The 15847-nt window shown below is 56.8% G+C and overlaps 2 protein-coding genes across 2 annotated transcripts; both read left to right on the top strand.

Annotated features, from left to right (window-relative positions):
• Positions 1-214: 214 nt before the first annotated feature.
• PHF13 (PHD finger protein 13) lies at positions 215-8662 on the top strand. Its single transcript, XM_065935847.1, has 4 exons — positions 215-587; positions 3134-3235; positions 5001-5535; positions 6060-8662. The coding sequence occupies exons 1-4, from the start codon at positions 549-551 to the stop codon at positions 6284-6286; spliced, it is 903 nt and encodes a 300-aa protein (XP_065791919.1). The 5' UTR covers positions 215-548; the 3' UTR covers positions 6287-8662.
• Positions 8663-9572: 910 nt separating this feature from the next.
• Positions 9573-15804, top strand: THAP3 (THAP domain containing 3). Its single transcript, XM_065935846.1, has 5 exons — positions 9573-9697; positions 12187-12379; positions 14326-14388; positions 14744-14848; positions 15077-15804. The coding sequence occupies exons 1-5, from the start codon at positions 9624-9626 to the stop codon at positions 15359-15361; spliced, it is 720 nt and encodes a 239-aa protein (XP_065791918.1). The 5' UTR covers positions 9573-9623; the 3' UTR covers positions 15362-15804.
• Positions 15805-15847: the final 43 nt, after the last annotated feature.

The raw sequence follows: 15847 nt of genomic DNA, 5'->3' as shown, positions 1-15847 counted from the left end.
GTCTCCGAGCCACTGCCTCCATAGACCGAGCAGCCGCCGCGGAGCTCTCTGGGGGTTGGAGTCCTCGAGGGGACCTTTGTGCGCCTCAGCGGCAGAGCCGAGGACTATGACTCCCACAATGCCTCGCGCCCACCCCCTCGCCGTCGGCTTTCCGTCGCTCCCAGACTACATTTCCCGGCAGCCCTCGCGGCTCTCCCGCCCTCCCTCCCGAGACACGAGCCGAACTGGGCGTCAGGTCGGGGAGCCGGTCGGGTTCCCGCTCGCCGCCGCCGCCGCCGCCGCCCCCCGCAGCGACTCTCCCGCCTCTCCAGTCGCGCTGGTCGCAGGACCTGCATCGACAACTCTGCTCGGCTGTGGAGCCGCCGGCCCGAGAGTATAGTGTCCAGGACGCGACACACCGACCCCCCATCATCTTCAGTCGGGGCGACCCCTCCCGGGTCCGCCTTCGCCCTGCGCGGCCGCCAGAGCCCCCGTCTCCGAGCGGCCCCGTGGCCTGGCGTCCGCATCCCGGCCCCTGCAGTCCGCGGTCGCCGCCCCCCACCCTGAACATGGACTCCGACTCCTGCGCCGCCGCTTTTCACCCGGAGGTGAGTGAGAGCTGCGCCCCGACAGCCCCTGACCACCCTCACGCCGATCCGGTGCTCCCGAAGGCGGACCCCCGCCGGCCGGGCGCCGTTCTCCCCTCCCCCAGCTATCTCTCGTCGCCCCCCGGGCGCCCAACCCCGCCCCCCACTCGGGCCCGCGCCCGGTCTTCCCCGCCCGCTGTATTCTCGGCGTCCCTTCCGCGGGCGTCCGCGTCCTCCCGGCGCCCCTTCCCCGTGGTCGCCGCGCCCACCCTCCCCGGCCTCGCGTAGCCGGGGGACCTGTGTGCGCCCCCGGCCCCTCCTCGCCGGCCTGGCTTACCCCTTCCCCGCCCCCGGGGACTCGGTCCGAGCCGCCTCCGCCCCGCGCTCCAGCTTCCCGGAGGAATCACCCACCCCCTCCCAGAGGGGCTCGCGGCCCCCCCTCGGACGGGGACGCCGCTCCGCGCGCCCCCGCCTCCTCCCCTAATCCCCCCAGGCCCGGTGGCCCGCGCCCCGCCCCCTGACTCCCGCTCGGCCCCCGCCCCCTCTGGCAAGGGTGGGGGAGGCTCGTCCTTCGGGATCCCCACCCCTGCGGGGGCCTGAGCCTTGCTCCCACCCCCGACGCGTTTGCCTCCCCCTACAGGGCCCCCTCCCCCGAGCTCGGCTCGCCCCGCCCCGGCTCCCCCTCCTTCCGGGGATCGGCCCTCGGTTCTCCCGGCCGCCCCCATCCCCCGGAGCCCCCGCCGCGGTCCCCTCTCTCTCCCCAAGCTCGCCGAGTCCGGGGTGCGGGTCCGGACGCCGGCGGGTGGGGGAGGGGAGGCGGCGCCGGGCGGGCTAGTCCGCCGCGCTGCCGCCTCGGGGGCTCGCGGGGCCTGTAAGTCCCGGACCCCGAATCCTGCCCGGCTACTCGCGCCCCCTCCCCCGCGGGATGGGCCCCGCACCTTCCGGGGCCGCTTGTCGGCGAGGAGCGGCTTCCGCGGGAGGGCGGGGAGGGGGCCGCACCGCCATCTGCTTTTCTTACGGGCGGCGTTGGCGGGGCCCGGGCGGCCGGCGCGGTAGGAGCGGCGCGGGTCCCCCGCCCCGGGCCCGAGGGCACCGCCGCCATCCACTCTGAGTCCCGGCTACTGACCCACTTCAGCACATTCCCCGCCGAAATAAAAGTTCTCCCCGCGAGTTTGAGGGCCGCAGCCCTCCCACCCAGCCGGAGGGAGGGCGGTCAGTTCTCTCTGCGGTGGGGGGCAGGGTCTCCCCGGCTCTGGAAGCGCTAGGTACCGCGCGGACTCTGCCTCGCCGCCGTCCTGCGCGCCTCTCCGGGTCTGGACGGCCGAGGGCTGAGGGCAGAGGCGGTTTGCTAGCACCGAGTTGAGAAAATAAAAAGAAGTGGAGCCCTTGGAAGGAGACCTGCGGGTAGCAGGCCGCCCGCGCTGTTTTCTGGGCGCGCTGGACTGAGGGGGCGGGGGTGGTTGTACTCGGGCAGAAGCCGGAGCCCACCCCGTCATCTCCTCCCCCTACTTCCATCCGAGTGGGGAGTGGGCCCCTCGGCTCTGGAAATTTAGCTGAACTCGTAAGGATGGGATTGAGGTGGGTGATAAAGTGCTTAAAGAAAACCTAAGTAAATACGCTAGTCGAATGAACCGAAGAGAAGCAAATAATCTTTTTCTTTCTAGCTCCTCTTTCTCAGGAGAGAATCAATTCTTGTTGAGGGCGATTCTTAATTGAATGGGGATGGGACACACAAGCCAAAATTTCTAGTATTTGACCTTCAGTATGCAAATGATTTTGTTGTTCAGTCCTTAAATCCTGTCCTAGTCGTTAAGCCTGGGGGACTGTAGCCCTCCAGGTTCTTCTGTCTAGGGGATTCCAGGCAAGGATACTGGAATGGGTTGCCTTCTCCTCCTCCAGGGGATCTTCCCCTCCTGCATTGCAGGCGGCTTTTAGTGACTGTAATTATATACAGAGTTAGGTTTCCCTAAATGGTAGTAAATGGTAGTGGCAGGATTTTTTCTGGGTTGAGGGGTGCCTTGCCCCAGGGTGTTGGAGGAGCGGAGGGACCAGCAGGAAGTGTCTCCTCTGGAGGTGAGAGCCGGGTAGGAGGGAGGGGTCAGGCAAAATTCAGGTCCAGGATTCCAGGTCTGAACTCTGCAGGTTGAAAAGTAGTTGACTTCTGAAGTCACTTAAAATACTTCAGCTGCAGCAGTTTATCTTCAAAGTGGAAAATTTGTGGCAAAAAAGTTAATTATTAGGGCTCTCAATAGGCCTGTAGAAACTTAATAGATAATGTCAGAAAATGCAACATGAGCGCTAATAAATAGACTTTTGTACAATCTTTTATCTCCTAGCCAGTTTCCCAGTATTCTTGGCATAGCATCACATACCTCCTCTTTCAACCTTCTGAAAACTGTTAATTCTTGACCCAGTCTTACCTTATATTGTTTCTAGAGTGTCTGTAAATTTAGCAGTGTGTTTTTGAGTGGCGAACTATGAAAGCTCCAGCCTGTTTAGTATTGTTTTTTTGATTTCACCTATAAGTGTCTGCTTCCAAACATGCTCCCTTTTCTTGCTGTTAACAGGAGTACTCCCCCAGTTACAAGCGGCGCAGGACTGTGGAGGATTTCAACAAATTCTGCACCTTTGTCTTGGCCTATGCAGGCTACATCCCTTATCCAAAGGAGGTAATTCAGCATTTCAGAGACCTTGCTGGCAGCAAATCCAGAGTCTTTGACAAGGTGGTGGGTCTGGAAGGGATTGAATGGGAGGACTTGCCATAATAGTCAGGCAGAAATTTTTCTTAGAAACCTAGACCAGCCTGGGAAGTGGTTCCTAAAACGGATGGAAAATGTAGATTTGTCTAGAAATGGTTTGATAAACTTTCAAAGTTTGCTTACAAATAATCTAACAGATACCTTCCCAATGTCCAGTGTTTATTGAAAGGTTACTGTCACTTAGTCGTGTCCGACTCTTTGTGACCCTGTGGTCTATACGGTCCGTGGAATTCTCCAGGCCACAATACTGAGTGGGTAGCCTTTCCCTTCTGCAGGGGATCTTCCCAATTCAGGGATCTAACCCAGGTCTCCTGCATTGCAGGTGGATTCTTTATCTGCTGAGCCACAAGGGAAGCCCAAGGACACTGGAGTGGGTAGCCTATCCCTTCTCCAGTAGATCTTCCCAACCCAGGAATCAAACCAGGGTCTCCTGCATTGCAGGTGGATTCTTTACCAATTAAGCCACAAGGGAACCCTGGAGAGCTTACTGTGGCTAGGCACTATTTTTGCCCATTATAATGATATGCAGTAGGAGCTTTTATTATAGCCTTTTCAGTAGTAGTTTGTTTATTTTGGCTGTGCCACATGCTTTGTAGGATCTTAGTTCCACGACCAGGAATCAAACCCAGGGCCAGCAGTGAAAGTGCTGAATTCTAATCACTGGACTTCCTGGGAATCTCCTGTTTGTTTCTGTTGTGTTTATTTATTTTTTCTCTTCCATTTTAAAGATGAGGACACTGGGGCACAGAGAGGGAACTCTTTACTCTGGGTACAGGCTCTTTGGTGGTGGAGCCTGGGGTTCAAGCAGATCAAATAGTTGGGCCCAGTCCACCCTGCCCTACCTGTAGGTGGGTGGCCTCCTGGTTGGTGTCATTACAGAATCTTCAGGGAATCGTGGCCAGAATCCCATGTAAATTAAGGCATTTTTTCCTTGCTGAGAAATGGGCAGGTGGACCAGTGCTGCCAGGGTGCTCAAACTTCAGGGGCCTGGTTCATACTGTGCAAGGCTAAAGAGAAAGGAATCCAGTATTTTTAGGGGGCCAGATCCCAGCACTGACTTATTGTTTCCACTGCCAGCTAGGTCGATAATGCCTACGTGAATGCTGCTACTGTTTGCACATAAAGAGTAACAGCTTGCTTGATTGACCTGAAGGAACTAGAGACTTGAACTCACTGCTTTAGGGCAGTAATAACATACTTGGATTTTGCAGTATTTTGAGATGCCTCCAAGTTTTTAAAGAAAAGTGTCAGAACATCCTCATCATTAATTTACATTCACTTAATTAAAATGTACATCCTTTGGGAGGACAGTTGTGGGGGAGACTATAAAATCAGGAAAGATAAGAACTTGAGGGTGTGTCTTTGGCACTCCTGTCACAGAAGTGGACTGACTATCAACTAAGTTCTTGGTGAGGGTTCACCCAGGGCTGGAGGTCCCCCTTGTGGGTTCATGTTGTAGCTGGAAGGACGCACTAAATCCCATTCCTGATGTTCCTAAAGAATAGCACTGGTGAGAGCTGAGGAGCTCTGGGTTCTTGTTTCCCGCATCTGCAGACCTGACCTGGTGGGGAGTGGGGAGGATGGGGTCCTGGGGAAGCTCTGCTCAGGGCAAGCTCTTGGTGTTGGAGGCTGGTTGAAATAATCAGAAGCCGTCCCTTTTTCTCTGTCCTTTCAGGAAGTCCCTCTGAGGAGCAGTCCCAGCCCCGCCAACAGCACCGCTGGTACCATCGACAGCGACGGCTGGGATGCCAGTTTTGCCGACATCTCGTCCACCGTGCCCTTGCCAGTCTCTGACCGCTGCTTTGGCCACCTGCAGCCCACCCTCCTGCAGCGAGCTAAGCCTAGTAACTTCCTGCTAGACAGAAAGAAGACTGACAAGCTGAAGAAAAAGAAGAAGAGGAAGCGAAGGGACAGTGACGTGCCTGGGAAGGAGGGCTACATGGGGGGCTTGCTGCAGCTGGAAGCCGCCGACCCATACGCAGAGACCCCCACGAGCCCCACTCTGCAGGATATCCCCCAGGCCGCTGGAGACCCCTGCTCGGGCTGGGACTCCGATACTCCTTCCAGTGGGTCTTGCACCACAGTGTCACCGGATCAGGTCAAAGAAATAAAAACTGAAGGCAAACGGACTATCGTCCGGCAGGGCAAGCAGGTGGTGTTCCGGGACGAAGACAGCACGGGCAACGATGAAGACATCATGGTGGATTCCGGTGAGTGGCCCAGAGGTGGGATGCTAAGTGCGGGGTTTCAGGGCCCTAACCTTCCCCTTCCATTGCAGGGGTTGTGGGTTCGATCCCTGGTCGAGGAGCTGAGATCCCATGCGCCTGCCGTGAGGTGCGGGGTCTCAGTGCGGTGGCCCCTTCCTTGGAGGGGGACAGGGGAGCATGCCCCACCACCTTCAGGGGAAAGGGTATGAGAAGGCCGATGCTGAGACATTTAGGAAGGGGTGATCACATCTGAAGACAGCGGACATTCCAGAGCAGGCCTCAGAATGTGAAAATAACATAGCTCATGAGTGACCACCTTGTGGGGAGTTCCTCGTACCACACATTTCAGTGCTTTTTGTGCACGCATGCATTTTCAGAGCAGGAAGTATCACCCTGAAACTTGAAATTGGTTTCACCGCAGCTCAGCTGCCCTGTCCCTTTGGAGAGTGGCTTTCCTGATGGGAGGGGTTCTGATTGGTGGTGGTGTGAGAGATTTTTCCACTCTTAACGTGATTCTCTGCTTTCAGATGATGACTCCTGGGACCTGGTCACGTGCTTCTGCATGAAACCGTTTGCTGGCCGCCCAATGATAGAATGCAACGAGTGCCACACTTGGATTCACCTGTCCTGTGCAAAGATCAGGAAGTCCAACGTTCCGGAAGTGTTTGTCTGCCAAAAGTGCCGGGACTCGAAGTTTGACATCCGCCGTTCCAACCGGTCCCGAATGGGCTCCCGGAAGCTGTTTCTGGACTGACTGCTGGAGGGCGAGGAGTCGGAAGGGCCTGTGGGCCTGCTGGCCCTGGTCTTAGTTGAGCACAGGACTCTTAGCTCCAGCGCGGGCAGACCCCTGCCGTTCAGGTGCCTACACGAAAGGACCAGCTGTCCAAGGTATAAACTGTACATAGCCAGTGACTGAATAAAATCCTCGTTGGCCAGAGCTGCTGCTGGAGCCGTGGTCTCTGCAGTGGAGGTGGACTGCACACCCAAGTGCAGCGGGCTTGGTCCAGCCGAACATGAGGGTGCGTGGTCGTTGTGCATTTTTGCTCTCATTGTTGACAAACTCCCGCCGATCGGAATAAGTGCTGGCTGTTACTCCTGCTTCCGCTGTGTTGGCGCGAGGAGATGTTGTTTCCCTGGCCTGTTTATGAACCACCATACGTGTAAAGTTCTTCTCCAGTCTGTCTTTTACCATAAGTGTCTGTACAGCAACCATCAAAGTCGCTCCTCCCTTAGTGGTCCCCCTCTCCCCTGCCTTGGGGGATGGATGCCTGTCCCCCTGGGACTGGAGTCCCTGGCCTCACCCAGGGGTAGTGAGCTCGCTGGTGAGCCCCAGGTTTCCTTCTGTTCTTTAAAGGGGACACTATGCAGCTGCTTCTCTGTGGAAAGGGTTGGTTCCGGGGGTGGGGTCATGGTGGCCCGTGTTCATAACTCAGTTTCCTGTTTTGCACGATGTAAAAAAACCTGTCTTTTTGCACGAAATAGCCAAAAGTATTGGCAGACTTCTGCCAGGGTTCCCTTCCTCTCCAGTTGGCTTTGGAGGGCCTGGGGGTGCCCAGCAAGCTGTTTTCAAGTGAGGGGGCGCCTGGATCCTCTGCTTGTGTCTCCCCGCTCACTTGGTTCTAGCAGCGACATTAAAGGTTAGGCAGTCTCTGGGGGAGGGTGTTCTCCACATGGTGGGGGGAGGGAAAGTGGGGAGGAAGGCCTCCCTCACGGGTATCCTTAGTGTGCCCCTCGTACAGGCTGGCCTGCTGGTTCCAGGGGGCACGGTTAGGACTTTTGAAGCATTTTTTTGGTTTGAGTTGCTGAGTGAGTGATATGGTAACATTGGCCTCCAGGAACATACCACTGAGCTTTGCAAAGTTCCTTAGATCTAAAGGAGGGCCCTGGACCGAGGAGACCCCAGAGCTCGGTGCAGGCCAGCTCTGGAGAGGCCAGGGAGTTTGAAGCCCCAGCAGGCCTCCGCTGGAGGGCCATGTGGCAGGGACACTGATGGGTCTCAGGCTTGAGGGAGAGGGAGGACTTCTGTGTTCTCTGAAACTGACATTACTCTCTAGCAGTTTAAATACTCGTTTTTTTTGTATATTGATGAGTGTGTCTTCATAAACATTATTTCTTATGAAGCATGAAGAGGGAAGGGTGCCCAAGTCAGGCATATTTATTGACATCAAGATGGAGCCTCAGTCTTCCCACAGGGGGACTTCTCTACATGGTCCCCATGTATGAGGCCACCAGACGGACTTGTGTCCACGTTCTCTCACTGAAGCACGGGTGGGGGGAGGGGGGTTGAACTGTAATCGGCTGATCAGAGCCTATATTTTGTCCTAGTATCTTTCATGCTTGACCAGCCAACTGCCTTTTTTGTTTCATTTTTAATTCTGTTGTTTCTATTAACACAAAAATAGAAATAGTTTTTGAAATCCATTTTATTGTGAAGAGCCCCAAGGGAGATGTTCTACTGTAGAGAAAAATAGTAAGGAGCCTGGCTTAGAAACAACCTTCTCCCCAGACAACCGTCTGGCTCTGACTAGGGCAAAAGTCCAGGAAAAGTTGGGAGAGGAATTTGCCAAAGATCTGCACCATGACATTGCCTGTCCTGTGTCTTCACCATGACAGTAGCCAAAGTTTCCAAGTGTTTCTCTCTTAAAAAAGAAACTCCACAGTTTTACAAGTGTGTTTAAGAATAGGTGTGATTTTAGGGTGGAGCTGCCAGTCCTGGCAATTACCATATTGCTCTTAGAAGACTTAGTTCCTGGTGACACCTCTGGAAGGCATTTGATACTCATCTCGATTTCTGTTTCATTCATTTGCTTTTGTTCTTTTAACAGAGTTATCCCTGTGGGTGGTGTCTAAGAAGTCAGGACACCACAGTTTTTCTGTTAGATTGAGCTGGGCAGCTGCAATCAGCTTTATGCAAATTAGGTATGGCCCATCTCCGGGTTCCTGGTTGGTGGCTGATGGAGAAGGGAGGGAAAGTTGTCATCCCCAAAGCAAGTCCCTCCCGTCGGCTTTGGCCAGGCCAGACACTTAACATCGTTTACATGGTTCTGTGTAATTATAAAGTTTATGTGTATAAAGCGAAGCTGTTTCTGTGAAACTGTATATTTTGTAAATAAATATATTGCTACTTTGAGGTTCATGTCTAGCTTTAGGTGTTTGTGTTCTGTGCTGAAGGACTGACCCTTCATTACCAACCCCCAAAACCATGGTTACATGAAGACTTGGGAAGTTAGAGTCTGAGTTTGGTTTAGCAGGATGAAACATTATCACAGCCCTTAATATACTTTTCTAGTAAATTCTCCAGAAACAAACCACAGCATGAAGAGGCATGAATAGCTTTCACAGTTTCTTCACACTGTGCATTAGCTTAAATCCCAGTGAGTGGTTAACCTGCATTGTAAAAGCTACAGCTGCCTCTAAGTTTATGCAGGTGGGATTAGAATCTGCCCCGTACTCATTCTGTCCTTCCACTTGAGGGTCCCAAGGGGCTGAGCCTGTTCTGTCGGTCAGCTGTGTCTGCCTAGCCAATCTGGGACCAGCTAATGGTCAACTAGTACTTCTGTGACGTTGGAGCAGCCGACATCTATGAATCAATACCTACTGAAATATTGAAAATACTGGCATAGGTGGCCAGTGAGCCTGCCTTTGGTTTTCAGTTGTCCCAAACTGGGTGGGTGTGTGTGAATTTTGGAGGTTTCAAAGCAAGGAGGTGAGGGTGACGCTTCAGCGTAACTAGCGTAAAACCTGCATCTGCTCCTAGTTGGGGATGTCGGGTCTGAGCCGGGCCTTGAAGCACCCTTTGACGCGGTCGCAGGCACTGCGTGCATGAGATGCTGGCCAAGGAACAGAGCCAGGCCCGCCTTCACTCACCAGCCTCTGCAAGCCCCGCCCCGCCCGGATCCTACCCGCTCTCCTACTGGCCCCGCCTCTCTCCAGGGCCTGTCGCCTGCAGACCCCGCCCCGAGCGCTCGCCCCGCCTCCACCGGCCAGCCCCGCCCCGTCCCATGATCCCGCCCCTCCCGGAGTCACTGCCGCGCCCCGCAGGCCCCGCCGCCGCCATCTTTGTTAGGGGCAGCCGTGCCTGGAGTCTGGAGATGCCTAAGTCGTGCGCGGCCCGGCAGTGCTGCAACCGCTACAGCAATCGCAGGAAGCAGCTCACCTTCCACCGGTGAGGGGCGGGGGCACCGGGGTGCGCGGGGGCCGGCCTCTCCCAGGCCGACGACCGCGGCCCCTGCGGAAGCGCCCGGTTTGGCGCGACAGGCGTGAGGACGCCCGGGCCACTGCCCGACCGCCGGGAGGCCAGAGGACGTGCGGCCGAGCCCTTCGCGGAGGGGCGGCGGACCCCCGGGGAGCGGCGAGGTCCCAGCCCAAGAAGCCCAGCACCACCTCGGCCGCCTGGGCGCGCGGGGAGACGGTCGCAGAGGCTGAGTAACCTGCCCGCCGGCGCACAGCCTCTCTTGGGTTCAGGGGAGGCGGTGGCGGGCCTGGTGCGCGCTCAGCGCTGCGCCCTTGCGGTGACTTGGCGTGCGTCCCCTCCGCGGTCCAGGGACTGTGCAGCCCGGGACGTAGTTAAGTGTGCAGTATTTGCTGCAAGATGAGCGATGCTAACCTCCCTTAGGTGTGCGCTGCGCTGCGCGCTCTGCTCATCTCTCCGAGTCTCTAGTCAGGAAGGAAAGGCGTGGTGGAGGAATGAGAACGTTCCAGAGGGTAGGGGTTCGGGGCCGGGACGCGCAACCTTTGCTGGAGCCGCAGGAGGATGGTAGGACTTCTGGAGTCTGTCCCAGAGCGCCCTGCGCACCCCAGGTGTGGGACCCGGCCGAGTGCACGGCCGCTTGCGCATCGATGGGTAGAGTGTTGCACACTTTCTTGCTGGTTCCAGCCACAGCGCCTTCCTCTGTCCCGCTCAGAGTGTGACTCCAAAGGGCTGCGCTCTGTTCATCTACACTTCGTCTCCTTCTTTAAGCGTTTTTTTTTTTTTTTTTTTTTAAGCGTTTTCTTTTTTAACGTGAGGATGTCTATTGATATGTAACACGCGTAGGGAAAAGTGCACAATTTATAAGCACACAGTTTAACCAAGTGAACACCCGGTGTGACTGCCAGGAGTTTAGAACATCGAAGCCCCCAGGAGACCCGGAGACGCACCCCCTTCCAGCCCCTCACTCAGTCTCCAAGGGTAAGGCCTCTGTCAGAGGGGACTGCCTTGGCCTGTTTGGAGCCTCACTGAATGGAGTCACACGCTGTCCTTTTTCCTGTCCTTCGCTCATCTTTGTGCCTGTGAGTCCTTCATGTGGCCCGAAGCAGCTGCAGCAGTTCATCCTTTTCATTGCTGTGTAGTGATCCAGGAGTGTATTCCAACCAACTTGTTCTACAATTGAAGGGCATTTGGGCCCCTCTGTTTTATGGCCATTACGGGCACGAGGCTTGGCTCATCTTTGCTGGGTCTTATCTTCCAGCGCCTGTACCCCACCACTCCCAAAATTACCTCGGTCAAGTCCCAGTGGCTCTTCTCTGTGGCCTGTGACACAACCGACTGCTGACCCTTTGGAGGCCATCTACCACCTGGCTTCTGGGACACTTCTCGGTCTCTTCCTTTATCACAGTGTCCCTTCTCAGTCTTGGGTAGATTCTGCTCATTTCCAACTCCAGACAGATGTTGGAGCACTTCAGGGTGCCGGCCATGCTGCTGTCCCGTCCCTGTCCACACTGGCTCCCCAGGGCAGCCATCTCACCCAGGCTTATGGCTCTGCCACCTTTTACGTGAGGATACCCTCATGGTGATATCTCCAGACAACTCTTGTCACCCTGTCATTCAGCTTCAGCACGTGGACATCTAAAAGGCACCTCAAATTTAACATCTAACGTATATTAATAAAACCAAACTGCTGATCCTCCGAAAGCTGCCCCTCCCCTACAATCTTGGCACTTAAAACTCTTTCCTCTGCTTCTTAGCCCACAGGCAAACTTCTTTGCCTGGCTTTCTTGATGCACCCCAGATCTGCCACTCATCACCCTCTCCAGCTCCACCCTGAACCCGCCACCAGCTGGGCTCCTGCCGCAGCCTCACCTCGGCCTGAGCCTCCAGGAACCCCCTTCCGACGGTGGCCCGCGTCCTCTTCTTGCTCTGTGTCAGCCAGACCTGCCTCGTTGGCTCCTGACACCCTTGGGCCTTCGCACTTGCTCTTCCTTTTCTTCCTGTATCGCTGTTCTCTGTCCCACTTCCTGCAGTCTCTGCTCCAGCGTCACCTCCTAGGTGGCCTTCCCCGACCACTTCCTACTCTATTCTTGGACGGTCCGTGTCTGTCTGGTGGACTGGCTGTCTCCCTGCTCTAGCATGCAGGCTCCACAAGGGCGGGGTCACTTCCCCTCCTGCTTCCCCACACAGGAGCAGGAGTGGAGGCCTGCCTGGCACATGTGGCTCTGGGAGCAGCTCACTGAGGCCCTCGCTGCATTCATGGTCTCCGGTTTCCTACTAAGGATACTGTCAACAGCCACAGTGGAAGCTTCCTGACATGGAAGGATGTGGTTTAAGAGGACAAGGCTACTAAATTTTCCAGGCTGTCCAGTGAAATGCTGGGCAGGGATGCAGAAGGTCCCTGGGACCCTGAAGGTGTGTGTTTAGCCCCGCAAGTCCCTCATGCCTCCTTCCTGTGTCCCCAGGTTCCCGTTCAGCCGCCCGGAGCTGCTGAAGGAATGGGTGCTGAACATCGGCCGGGGCGACTTTGAGCCCAAGCAGCACACGGTCATCTGCTCCGAGCACTTCCGGCCCGAGTGCTTCAGCGCCTTTGGGAACCGCAAGAACCTGAAGCACAACGCGGTGCCCACGGTGTTCGCCTTCCAGGGCTCCCCTCAGGTGCGCGGCCACCGGGGTCCCCCACCTGGCAGTGGGGTGGGCGTCGGTGTCATTTGCGGGGATAGCAGAGGCTGAAAACTGTCAGGCCCCTAGGTCCGAAGCCTAGGGCCCCCTCCTGGCCCTGAGCTTTAGGAAATCTGCAGTTCAAAGCTGCTTTAAAAAGAAGTCACTTCATGATGGGTGCTACGGAAGCAGCTGATGGGGAGGGGGCCAAGAGCTTGCTCCTTTCTGCGCTTCACTTTGTGGGGCCTCACTTGGGCTCGAGGGAGGTGAGGACTTTCCTGTCCAGGGCACAGGAGGACGATGCTGGTGGAGTGCTGGAGGGGGAGAGGGACAGCAGAGCGAGGCTGGGTGGGGGTAGGATCTGGGCATGCTCGGGAGCAGCAGCAGCTCAGGCCCTGTGGAGTGTGCAGGGCCAGGTGGTGACAGGCTTGGACGGGCGGTGGTTTTCTTCAAAGGGGCGGAGGGCTTGACATACAGGGATCTTAGTTTCCCAACCAGGGATTGAACCCTTGTCCCCTGCAGTGGAAGTACAGAGCCCTAACCACTGGACCACCAGGAAAGTCCTGGACAGGAGGTGGGTTTTTGGGGAGAGGCTGGTAGGGAGGGACGTGACTTCGGAAGGTCCCTCTGGAGGCTGGTTCAGAGGCCACTGTGGCATCGCAGGTAAGGGTGGTCACGGTGGCCTGAGCCAAAAGTGGGTGTGATGATAAGATGGAGCAGGCCAACTTTGGAGACGTGTTGGGTTGAGGAGGTGGTCTGGGGGTTGGGGGGGTCCCTGATTCCCTGAGATGGCCCTGTGCACGTGTAGTTTGACTTCCTAGTGGGATACCAAGGCAGACATGTCTGGTGGGGCAGGATGTATGGGTTTGGCCCTGGAGGGAATACAACAGGACAGTTGGAGCTGGAGCCCTGAGGCAGTCATAGTGAATTTTACAAGTCCTCACTGAGCCCTGAGTCCCAGAGGGAGGGCCGGAGCCTGGGAGGCAGAGCAGAGGTGGAACAGACAGAAGACCTGCAGGTACCCACACTGGTGTTAGGGAGGGGAGAAGGGAGCCAGTGGGCACTGTGAGCTCCCGGCTGTGGGGCGTCAGGCCTCTGCCCTCGATCCTTGTCTGCCTGATCCATGCGGCCTAACCAAGTCCAGGTCCCCGCCACCTTGCTTCCCCTCCTGCTCAGATTCTCTGACAGCTGTGAGCATCTGCCCAGGGGATGCTCCCTGAGGGCTGGGCTTTGCTCCATGGGTTTTATTCCCATGTCCAGGAACATTGCTTGGCACAAAGTAGGTGCTTAACAGAGGAGTTGTTGGTTCTTTCTTTTAAATGTGGAAGGCATTTTATTTTATATATATATACTTATTTTATCATGGTAAGAACACTCACCCTGAGATCTATTGTTTAACACACATTAAGCGCGCAGCACAGTATTGTGGGCTACAGGGATGTGGTACCGTGGGGCTCTGGAAATTATAGTTTGCTGACCTGAAACTCCCATCGTGGATCAGGAACCCTCCACCTGCCCTGTTCAGTCAGGCTGATGACTTTCACTGCGTTTGTAGGAAACTACAGATGTTTGTGGACCTGCCTCTAGTGCTTTTGGTGCCTGGGGGCAGAGTGGGGGCGTGGGTAGTTGAAATTGTGGTCCCCATGGCTGCTTCTCAGTTCTCTGGAGGCCTGGGTACTGTAGGCTCTGAGCTGGGTGTTTTCCCTTGAAGAATGCCAGGCCCTGGGGCAGCATGTACCAATTAGACAGGTCCCTAGTTTCAGTGGGTTTCTGACCCAAGGTTTGGGAACGGTGGAGAAGGAAGGGCACTGGTGGATGGTGAGAGGAGAGCTGGGCTGGGCTGAGCGTAGGGACAGAGACAGGTGAGGCCTGATGGGCCCTCTGGTGCAGATCTCCTGTGCCCACCCCGGGGCCTGTCCACAGCAGCTCTGCGTCTCTTGCAGCTGGTGAGGGAGAACACGGACCCTACTGGCCGGAGTGGAGACGCCACCTCTGGGGAGAGAAAGGTGAGTCTGCCCTGCTGGTCACGAGTGTTCCAACTCAGCTGCTGCGCCTTCCCGCCAGGCCGGCCCACTGGAGCTCATCATGCTTTCCTTACAAGCCGGGGTTTGGGTTGTTTTCCTAGAGAAGGAGAAGCCAAAGCTATCCATGCCTCCTCCTCCCTGTTCAATATCAAGCAGTGGCAGCCGGGCGCAAGTCTGGCTCCTGCTCCGTTCCTAAGGGTTTGGCCCCAGGCCGTGGAGGACGCTGGCTGTCCTGCTGGTGCCCTGGCAGCCCCCTTGTGGTGTGAAGGGACTCCTGGCAGGACAAGTAGCAGCTGGGGAGGACTAGTGAGCGGCTGGCTCTGCCCTGTCTCTCCAGGTCCTCCCTGAGACGGAGCCTGGGGAGTGTGGCCTGGGGAGGAAGGTGGAAACGACGGTTGAAGCGCTGCAGCTGCCCCCCGAGGTTGGAGGCCCAGGAGCACAGGTGAGGCTGGGCTGGGCATGAAGGCAGTGCGGGACTGGTCTCAGTGAGGGGATTTGCTTCAAACAGAATGAAGAAAACTGGTGCCCGAATCAGAGCACCACGACGTATAGCCCGGACCTCAGACTTGACTTGGAACAGCTGCGGCTGGCAGTTCTGGGTGTCAGGGGAGCCCCCTTGGTCTCAGGTGCCTGGCCACTGCTCTGGTCTCTGACTGACCTCTGTCCTCAGGTCCCGCCACACACACCTGAAGCCTCTGGGGTCCCTGGTCAGCCAGCTAGCCCCCCAGAGCTGAAGAGGCGTTTCCCCACACAGCCGTCCGATCACAGCTATGCCCTTTTGGACTTAGACGCCCTTAAAAAAAAACTCTTCCTGACTCTGAAGGAGAACGAAAAGCTCCGTAGGCGCCTGAAGGCCCAGAGGCTGGTGATGCGGAGGATGTGCAGCCGTCTGCGGGCCTGCCTTGCAGGGCGCCCGGGACTCCAGGCCAGGCCTCGGCCGGAGCAGCAGAGCTGAGCTGCCCACTGGGCCCTGTTGTCTGAGCCTCTGAGAGGAGGGGCTGTGGTTTCTGGACTCTGGCTGTGGACCTTTTGGTCCCACTTTGACTCTCAGGCCAGCGCCGCCTCAGGTAGAGTGTGGTGGCCCCAGGCGGGGAGGAGGCCGGGGCCCTGAGCAGCACACCTTGGCTCTCCCTTCGGAAGGTGACAGCCCAGCTGCCCCCCAGCACAAGCTGGGTGAGTGTCCTTGGAACCACCCTGGGCCAGTGTGGCAGACCATGTCCTTGAGGGCTAGGTGGGCCCTGGTGGGGGTGGGGGTGTGTGGGGCGCTGGCTGACCCTAAGGCAGCGAGGTGTCCCCTCCATCACCTGGATGGCTGGCTCCATCCCAGGAGCGCCTCTCTGCGCGGCCGGTGTGAGTGAGCAAATATAATAAAGTGTCTTCCTACCCCGCGTGCCGCCTCCTTTATTTAAAAGTGAGTGAGCGCTGACTTGAGTTCTCCTGA

This window comes from Muntiacus reevesi, chromosome 5, assembly GCF_963930625.1.
Source record: "Muntiacus reevesi chromosome 5, mMunRee1.1, whole genome shotgun sequence".
Lineage (NCBI taxonomy): Eukaryota > Metazoa > Chordata > Mammalia > Artiodactyla > Cervidae > Muntiacus > Muntiacus reevesi.
This window is presented reverse-complemented; position numbering and strand designations above follow the sequence as displayed.

Coding starts and splice junctions, on each gene's coding strand:
- PHF13 (XM_065935847.1), top strand. CDS start 549: ATGGACTCCGACTCCTGCGCCGCCGCTTTTCACCCGGAG. Junction 588..3,133: donor CCGCCGCTTTTCACCCGGAG/GTGAGTGAGAGC, acceptor TGCTGTTAACAG/GAGTACTCCCCCAGTTACAA. Junction 5,536..6,059: donor AGACATCATGGTGGATTCCG/GTGAGTGGCCCA, acceptor CTCTGCTTTCAG/ATGATGACTCCTGGGACCTG.
- THAP3 (XM_065935846.1), top strand. CDS start 9,624: ATGCCTAAGTCGTGCGCGGCCCGGCAGTGCTGCAACCGCTACAGCAAT. Junction 9,698..12,186: donor AAGCAGCTCACCTTCCACCG/GTGAGGGGCGGG, acceptor CTGTGTCCCCAG/GTTCCCGTTCAGCCGCCCGG. Junction 14,849..15,076: donor TTGGAGGCCCAGGAGCACAG/GTGAGGCTGGGC, acceptor CTCTGTCCTCAG/GTCCCGCCACACACACCTGA.